A 9863-nucleotide genomic window follows, 5' to 3' on the forward strand; every position below is an offset into this window, starting at 1 on the left:
AAAACAAAAACATCTACCAGTAAATCCAGAAGTTGCACCAACAATCAGACTGTGGTCCATGAAACCTAAAATATTCGTTCTATAGAGTCAATATTAGAGAGTGTAATGTCCAAAGAACAACGATGAAGCATATTTAGGCTGACCAAGATTTACCGATGTTTTTCATCATGAGATTAAATGACTGCATTTTGTGGCTGGGCTGAAAAATTTCCATGAGAAACCATGCAGAAGACAGTGGTCCAAGAACTGTGAACCTAAATGCAACCCAATTTCATGCATATCCATTTTCAGAACCTGTATTATTGATCATAAAATCGTATTTTTCATAAACAAGCAAAAGCAGAGCAGCCCTTCGTACTTCCATTCAAAAATACAACAAAGTAGTGTGGCTGATATTGTCTACTCCAAAACAAGTCTCTCCCTCCTACAGCAAGTTCTCCATATGAATCTGCTCTGGATTCTGGAACCAGCTGCTAAAATTTTAACAAACTTCTAAGCTTCACTACTTTATTTTGATTCTAAAGCCCTGGAACTAAAATAGAGATCTAAACTTAAAAACACAAGACAGGAATAACCCAGCATTTGCAACACAACAATTTTGTGATGCGTCCGTTATCAAAGATAAAGGCAAATAACACAGAGAGAGTTTTGTCTTCTTAAAAGTAGAATTACACTCAAAAATTCACAATTCTTCTAGCACGTGCTAGATTTTATACTCAAAGAATTTCCCCAAGGTTAGCTCAACAATCATCTTTCTTAAAAACCTGATTGTAAAAATAACAATCAGAGACTCCACATGGGATGTAGAACCACAGGATTTCTCTCCAGAGACTTCTTACTCCGCAGCTCTGGCTTGAGAAGGAAGCCCTGGAGTCTGAAAGTTTTCATGTCAGTTCTGCACACACATCAAGTCAATTACACCCATGATTTTACCCAAACAAAGCAGACAGTGTTTTAAAACCATCACTGGTTAGTGAATACATATAAATTATCTCTATAATAATATTTATAATACATGAGAGTGTTATTTCCTAGCCAAGTAGGAAATAAACCAAAATCAGCTAATCCCAGCTTTGACTACACAAGACAATGAAACAAACCAATGTATGAAAACTATCAGCAGCAATTTTGATTTTGTACTGTAGCCTCTAGTTTAAAAGAGGGTCTTCTAAATCAGATCTGTTATTAGCAGGTTTGTTCAAATTGATTTCTAAACCCAAGCTTTGACATTAATCACAAACATGTTGGGTAATTGCTTAAAGCCAATAATTGAATCTAAAGATCTAAAACAAAAGTGTGAAAGCAAAGCCAGTACATTAAATGAAGACCATCGCTAGGATAAAAATACAGATACTGGATTTGTTTTTTAATCTTGTAATAAATAAAAATTTAGATTATCTTTTTCTGACATAAGGAGAGAAGTAAGAAGACATTAACTCAATTTCTGCTCCTTCCAATCTACTTGGAGTAGAAAACCAAATTTGAATGATCACCCGCACTGGAGCTTCTTTGTACCGCTCTGTCTTTTGCAACTTGTAGTGAAAATGAGCTGAAAAACATCTCTAGATTTTTACTTTTTGCACCTGTTTGAATATGAAGGTGCCCAAAAGGCCTTAATGTAGCTTCAGAACATCCTCATGAGATGAGACAGTAATTTTACCATGTTTCTCACTGGGAATACCAAATCAGAGAGGTTAGGTGCCTTGTCATCCTCACAAGACAAAACTCCAGGACGTCTTCCCAAGATCCAGTTTTACTGGATGCTATTCCAATACTCTGGTCTACAAGACTAATTCTATTTTTAAACCAAAAGCACCATGTATGCCTACAAACAGTCAAGAGACTTTTTTCTTCCTATGCCACGTCAAAAAATTAATTGCATTGTTTAGTTAGTAGCCAAATATTTGATTCAAGTTCTTTCCACTGTAAGAAATTCTAGTGCAGAAAAGCTAATTTCTTTCCCTATCCTAACATTCAGATTACATTTGTGACATTAGATAAACCAAACCCATTTGCAAGCAACAAACAAAAGCAACTTCAGATAAGGAACATGTGGGAAGAAGACAATCACAGCTGTCACCAACAACTCTGCTCAGTTACTCCACATTTATAAAACTTCACTCTTATACTCCACTTAAATGGAAGACATGACAGGCTGTAATGGGAACAAAATAAACAAATGAAGAGTCACAATTGCTTAACACATGTTGCTCATCACATACTGGGGTTATTTGTCACTGTGAACCACAAACTAATGCCTGGTTAACACCTACACTCTTCTTGAGTACACTTGACCCACACTGTCACGGCCCCTTTGTCCTCACCTTTATGTCTCACTTGCTAGAAGTGAAAAAAAGATCTATTGCTCTACAAGACATTCTGATAGATGAAATTAAGTAGTTGCTTGGGTCTTACAAGCCAAAAATGAAGTCATGGTGCGTAAATATTTAAGTCCATTCCTAAAGTAAAAAACCTAACCCCCAACTCTGTCTGTAACTTTTTATTGATTTATAGCAATAGCACAAACTTTGCATCACTTAACACAGGATTCAAAAAATACACTCTTCTTGTATTTCATATCCTCAAATAAGACCTATTTCAAGACAATTATTTCATCTTCTAATATATCATTAAGTATTTTTACAGCAAGGGTGTTAAATGTTACTATCAATGATCCTATTATTTTTGTTAGGAATTTGCAGTTAACATATGAAAAGCCAGAACATACCAGCTCCCTCGCTTCTTCAAGCTGTTTCTCAACATTTGCAACCATCTGCTTCTTCTCATCTGAAACAGAATTGTGAAAATACCAATATGATTGTGCTCTTACCATGAAAGAAAAATATACCATTTCAAAAGACTGTATATATCAGCTAAAACAGACTCGAGATTTATTGTGTGACATCCTCACACATGGTGATATGCACATTAGTAATTAAAAAAAAAAAAAAAGACTGGAGAATCCTTGAAGTCTTCTGCCCTGTTATGCAGCATTTGCTAGTTGGGGAAGCACTTACAGCTGCTTCAGCTGTAGGAGTTATGCCTCCGCAGGCACTTGCTGGTGTGTACAAATGCATGAGGAGGTACATACATACACTAAATGGAAAAAAAAAAATCATTTAAGAACAAAGCCTTAACATATTCATTTGCAAAATATGAGATGCAAAAACCAAGCATCCCAATTAAAATTAATTCAGGTTCTGAAGAAAAATTGTGTTTCTATTCCCCTATTCCTACGCTGGGTCTAGAATCGTTTCTTTAGCTTCAACAGATATAAAAGGAAATGCCACAAGAACTACAAGAAAACCACTGTCTTCTAGTAGCAGTAAAAATGGAAATTAGTAATAAAATATGAAAATTTTTTAAAACTGAAGTAATTTTTAAGCTATACGTAGCAATCACCATCTGCCAGGTCCCCCAGCAAGGCTATTTCCCAGCTACAGAGCCTGACTTTTGACCAGCTTCCAACCATCCATTCGCAGGCAGAGAATCCAGTCTGAACTGAGATTCAGTGTCACATCACCACAGACATTCCAACTGCTTCACAACCTGGTTTGTTACGCCACGAAAGGGGACTGAGAAATGTTCAGACACTGGATAATAAAACGTCCCCACGCTGCTTTATTACTGTGGGTATTCAAGGCTTTCACTCCTACCATCACATCTTTCAATCCTATCATCACATCTACACTCTAAATCCACCCACTGTGGATGAATGGATTGATGTGTCAATGAAGTTGACAACAAAACTCTGAACACACAAACAGGTTGTTTGAAACCAGGAGTATCATGAGACATTTGTACTGGTGGTTTGCCTGACAAAGCAGATAAAAAGAGAATGTCACCAAAATGTCACCAAAGGTCAGGGTGGATAAGTTTATCTTGGCACAAGAGTTAATCATGTATTTCTAAACAAATTCAGACTTTGTTTTTAAATCTGAATCCCCTTGCTTCTCTTCCACATGATCTCTTTGTATCCTGGAACTGACACATTAAAGACCAAAAGGGACTATCTGATGATCTCCTTCCATCCTCTGCATTCCACAAGCCACTGAATTTCATGAGGGGGCGACTTTAATAAAGGAACATAATTCAGCTTCTCACAAGCTGAAACATCTATCCATCTATCTTCTCATTCACCTAAAATACTCCACACTCTCATTTCAAGGACACAGGAACATCACAATCTATCCTTCCTCAGTTACATATACTGGAGCTCTGCCTGCAGAGAAGATCAGGCTTGGGACCATCTTTCCTGCAAATCTGGAATTCACACTGCCACGTCTGGTGGATTCTACCACAGCAGAAGATGCAGGAAATATTTCCTCTGTAGCACTTTTAGTTTTCTGCAAGCAATGTCTTCCTTTAATTCCCCACCGGATTCTCATGATGGCACCCAGGCCAGAAAATTCAGCACTTTGTCTTCCTAACAAAAAAAAAAAAAACCCAAAGAAATCTGCCCCTTCCCCCTCCTCCCCATAAATTTCTATTCTCATAACCCAAAACACTTCTGTTCTCTCTTTCATTTGGAAGTTAGCAAGATGACAATGGACAAAAATAAAAACAATGGAAGGTATGAAACACATAACACCATTTTATTGAAGCTGAAATAAAATTTTAAAACATAGCAGCAGAGAATACATTTACTACAGCATTTTCGGTACTTCCCTGAGTTGTACTGGATCAAAATTTTCATACACATTTAGTAACCCAAAATTTAGGGATATATAGTTGGGGGTTTTTGGAAGGTATTTCATGCTGAGCAAATTGTGTTTGTACTTGTGATTACAAGAACTACTCAGCACTCCACTGGCCAGTAAAATCTTACTGACCCACAGAGAAATTTAGCTACAGACCTTTGGTAGGGAAAACTCACAGTACAGAAGAAGGTCTGGCTAAAAATGCTTCCATAAAATTAGGAGGAGAATGTATTCAAAGGATCTTCAATGGTTTAGGTAATTAAATTTTAACCCAGCTCCAGATTTTAACACTGGCCCAGGCATACATAATCACCCAGATGGTGCCCAGGGCAACTGCCTTTGTTTTTCCTTCAAATACAGATATGTGAGCAGGCACATGGCAACAACCCAGCATTGCAGCTCTGGAGTGGGATCTTCACAGACTTCCAGGAGAGCTGCAGAACTTGCTGCAACTGCTGATCCTCTAGAGCACACAATACCATGTAACCATGGTTTCCAAAGCGTTTCTTTTCAGTTTTACTTTTACTTCAATGCTTAAGCCAAGGAAACAACTTATTTCCCAGCCAGAATCCCCATAGGAAGGGGGCACAATACTCACAGGATGACTTACTCAGAGACTCTGAGATCCAAGGGAGTTCCTCTGGGTAAGAGAAGTTTGCCACAAATCAAGTAGATCAGGACAAACGAGTTACAGTCCAATTAAAGATGCTCATATTACTAACTGTGTTAGCCCACTGTGACTTACCAGTTTCCAACCTGCCTACTCAATCACTTCTTTAAATACACTTCCACAGGAAATAAAGAAAAAAGTATTTTATAACTTTTTGTTTTGGTTGAGAGTTCAAATCCTTTAGAGAAAATAAAAAACAGTGCTTCATCAAATACATCTAAATACAATTCTTTCCCTACATTGCTAGACAGAATGTCCCAAAGTATTCCACATAGTTTGTATAATTTAAGTGGTGAAATTGACAAAATATGGATAAAGGCTGGAAACAAAAGGGGTTTTCCTCTGTGTAGGTTGCAAATAAATCTGTTCTCTGTTTGTAAGAAGGTTGTATCATTTTCTTAAAAGAAACAAGCTTCACTATATTTTCTCCAGTTCCTTCAGCTTTGCCCTGGTGTTGGACACTTTCTTTGTCTCTTTGTCTCCCAAAATTTCTTTGTCTCCCAATTACAGAAAGGTGGGAATCTGTCCACAAGGTTGGAAAGATAACACAGCACTGGTTTGATCTCAGAGTCAATAAAGAGATTAAAAACCCTGGAACAAGACTGAGTAGTCCCACTGCTCGTGGAATTGCTTCTTTTCATTAGTACATGCTGAGGAAGAGACTGAGTAACAAAGGGCTTCAGTTCACAGACCACTTGCAGATGCTGCTGTGCTCACTCAGGTGGTTACATGTTCACCACTGCCAGAAGTTACTGTCCAGCAGCAGAGATAAATGGAACAATACATGCATTTCTCTCTTCGGGTTACAAAACTGGGTTCAAGAGGCATAACATAATGAGCCAGACCTGAAACTAAGACAGTAAACTTCAGCACAGGAGTACAACAGAAAATTAAAGGTGAGGCTTTCTTCAGCTAAACCTGGTAGCAACTGAAAGGCAGCACTTTGGTTGCCCAGTAGAAAATGCAAGTACCAAGTATCAGAAGAATGGCAGCACTCCAGTCCAAAGCCATCACAACCCAGAGAATGCTGTGCTGGGAACAGACTTAAGTAGCACCATTTGTGCTGATAAAACTCTCTTTCATATCAAGCAATCAAAATGTATATGAATTTTTGGTCAAATCACAAGACATGTTTCTCTGAAACACCAAGAAGCATTAATAAAACACATCAGTCAATGATCTTCATTCTTCAAAGACCTGCAGCAGCATCACAGAAATTCTATTTAAAAGACACTTCTCTATTTATAACTTTCTTTATTCCTCCAGGTGATGTCTGCCTCAACAACAGAAGACATTTCCTCCTGAGACGTTCTATTGTCCCTGCTGCTTATTGTTTCTGTGGTATCAGAGAGCCTTTGTTACGTTTCTTGCTGAACTACTTATGCATTTGTGACAACAGGATTGTCTGCTGAGCCATCATCCTCCCAGAACACAAGACAGCATCATGTCCTGACACAGAATGCAGGGATGTTGCAAAACCAATTAACCAGCATTTCTCCATTACAGCAGGTCCATCTTGGGCAGCAGAGGGAAATAACCAGTCACTAGAGTTCAGGAGATCTCTCTTTATTATGCAGAGTGGCACAAGTCCTCACACCTTTCATCCTGCTTCTTCCAGCGGGGAGGAAGAAGGCCATCATCTCTCTCAAATCACTGCTGCTGAAAACTGTCACCTCATGCTCCCCTCCCACCTCATAATCCTCTTTTTGAGGCTCTCCCAGCCATCGCCACAAGAACTAACTGGAACTTCTGGTGTGATGAAGAAGCAAAGATCTTGCAAATATTCCTATTAAGAAACAAGGGAAAAATGTGTATTTAAAATATTTCTGATAAAGTGTTCAGCATAATCAGAGATTATTTTTTTTTCCCAGGTGGTCAAATGCCTCTGTTAGCTAAGACTGCAGTTTGTTTTGAAGTCATGGAAAATGTTTTTCCTGATGAAAGACAGAACAGCCCTGAAAACAGAAGCAATACCTAAGCCATTAAAGGTACAGTGCAAGAAGCAGCTATAATGCAAGTCAATTCAAACCATGAATGACCAACCTCAAATATAACACGGGGAGGAAAAAAAAAAAAATGAACTTTTGTCTTGACTCCATTTAGCCCAGTACCACATTACTGGACCTGCAGGGAACAGGAATTCTGTCTCCTCTGAGAGGCTGGCAAATTCTATTAAAAAATTAACCTTCTAATGGTCTCATGAAAGAGTGATGATTTCAAAGCCTGCTGCTTCTAGGCTATGTCACTGTTTAAGCCAACACTCTTTAAACATCTTTTCTTTAAGCTCCAAAATCTCCCTAAGTGAATAAGGGAGACTGATTCAGGGAAGTGCACTACTATTATTCAGAATATTCTTCCTACTGAACAGACTCTGATGACTTCCAAAATCTATACAATTAGGAACTCAATTTTCTATTCTTTACAATTAGGGAATTAAAGCTCTCTTTTCCTCTAAATCAGTCTAGCACTATGGATTGTCAGAGGATGAGCCAGTGGTGTATTTATGATGTCTCCCTGTTCCTACCAAAGGTCCTTAAATTCACTGTTGAAAAGTTAAGAAGCCTTAGTGAAGGATTCCCTGTATCCTCTCAGTAAATGGTTCCAATGCCCATTTACAAGGTAAATGTAATTTCTGAGCAGATTAAATTACACTAGTTCTAAAATTCAATCGCAGGAACTCTGATTCTCTCTCTTCTTCATTTTGTAAGTTTCCATTAGAAAACAGACAACTTCTTCCACCTCAGCTGCAGCTTCTGACTGAATTATCTCCCTGTGTCCTTGCTGTTAAGATCAAGAGCAAAATATCTTTGTTAAGCCAAGGAAAAGGCATAGTTTCCTTTAACCACGGAACTCAACGCTGTCTTTTCAGAAGACTTTCTAACTTGCTAAGCTTAGAATTGGACATAACCTTCCAGAACCAAGAAGATTTTTTTATTCAAAATCCCAAGATCACACATTTTAGTTCACCACCTACCTCAAATCCTGTTTAGAGTCACTACTTCATCACTTGATGATGTATTTCCCACTCTAAAAGTAGGATGTTATTCTTTGGTCTTGGACGCATGATACCTTTTCCTTTAGTCACACGGAAATCCACACTATTTAGTATGTGTTTGTTTCCTTCTTATACAGTTCCAGTCCTAAGGGTCCCAAACTTTTGGGTAACATGCATAAGAAGCAGAGGCAGAAGTATTAAATGAGCTGCAAATGGAAGTATTAAGCTGAGCTACAAGAGGAGCAGATGAGAAAAACAGGAGTGCCAGCTTCCCTCCATCTCACACTCGGAGCCCTGTACTGGGGCACTGATTCCTGTGTGCTGGAAGATTCAGCTGGTCTGATTAATGAGACCACGATTTTCATCTTTCTACTCTTACAGACAGTATCGACTCTACTGCAGGGATGGATACATCATGAATTAGACCATGAACGCTGCAGGCTACTGCCAAACACGTTAAAGTAAACGAACACTGATTTCTTTGAATCTGCTCCTGCATGTGAGTCACCACAGTCAATTATCCAAACCAAACGTAGGGACAGTAGGCAGCAAAAACACCGATTCAGATTAAGTCATGCACAAAATCGGTCTGTGCCACAGGAAAAAAAGACTCGATTTCCATCAGTGATGTTGTGGCATGATCACAATAAAGAGGATTCAGCAGCAATGCTGGTACAGGGAACATCCCCCACCAGCTCTGCTCAGCCCTTCAGGTGCCCTGGCGGAACTTGGCGTGGCCCCGGAGCGGGGCAGAGGGGAAGAGCTGATCCCTACAGGTGACCAACAAACAAACATTCCGTCAGAGCATCCTGAACATCTCAAGAGAACTCGCCGCCGGGACAGACCCGGGGCGGGGAGGTGACAGCGCTGTGCAAGGAGGAGACACATTCGACTGAGGGAACGCCGAGACCTCACTACAGCCACGCCGGCACCTCCCGCCACCGCCCTGCGCGCCCATCTGGGAGCGGGAGCGGCCCCTGCAGCCGAGCCGGCCGGGCCTGCGGAGCGAGGGCCGCGGGGGCGAAGAGCAGCCGCTCACCTCCTACCAGCTTCGGCACCTTCCCGATGCGGCCGGTGATGTCCGCCGTGAGCACGGCGAAGTCCTGCTCGTAGCTCTCGAAGTCGGAGGACATCGCGGCGATGGCGCTGCCGGGAACGCCGCTCAGCACCGCGGCGCTTCCGCGTTCTGCCACCGCAAAACGCGTCCCCTAGCCCGCCCCCGGGCGCCTCGCGACGCGTTCCGGCGAAACTCAGGAGCTTTAACCGGCAGGCCCAGCCCCTCTCGTCCGTCCCGACAACTCGCGTGCGGCCTTGGCGCCCGGGATCGCGCTGCACCGCAGGCACCGAGGAGAGGCGGCGGCGGCGGCGACGAGTCACTCCCGCCCCTCCTCGTAACCTGCAGGGGGGAGGAACGAGGCTGCGGAGCTACCGGTGGGGCGCTGTTTCCCGGGGGGCTGTATTGCAAGCGGACCGCGGGCGGGCCGTGGCAGCGCGGGCC

General features: G+C 41.1%; 1 protein-coding gene across 4 annotated transcripts in view; it reads right to left on the reverse strand.

The window, feature by feature from the left end:
- VTI1A (vesicle transport through interaction with t-SNAREs 1A) overlaps nt 1–9731 on the reverse strand; it is a 266853-nt gene extending 257122 nt beyond the window's left edge. The window contains exons 1-2 of one of the 4 annotated variants that reach the window (XM_066190922.1): nt 9405–9597; nt 2729–2787 (exon numbers count right to left, since the gene is read on the reverse strand). In XM_066190922.1, the coding sequence (XP_066047019.1) occupies nt 2729–2787; nt 9405–9498 (153 nt within the window). In that variant the 5' untranslated portion in view covers nt 9499–9597. Of the gene's footprint in view, nt 1–2728; nt 2788–9404 lie in introns of all 4 variants that reach the window. The other 3 variants (XM_066190923.1, XM_066190924.1, XM_066190925.1) reach the window with 3 other exon arrangements.
- Nucleotides 9732–9863: the final 132 nt, after the last annotated feature.

Source organism: Chamaea fasciata, unplaced genomic scaffold (genome assembly GCF_029207755.1).
Source record: "Chamaea fasciata isolate MVZ Bird 193981 ecotype frontalis unplaced genomic scaffold, bChaFas1.0.hap1 SCAF_9, whole genome shotgun sequence".
Lineage (NCBI taxonomy): Eukaryota > Metazoa > Chordata > Aves > Passeriformes > Sylviidae > Chamaea > Chamaea fasciata.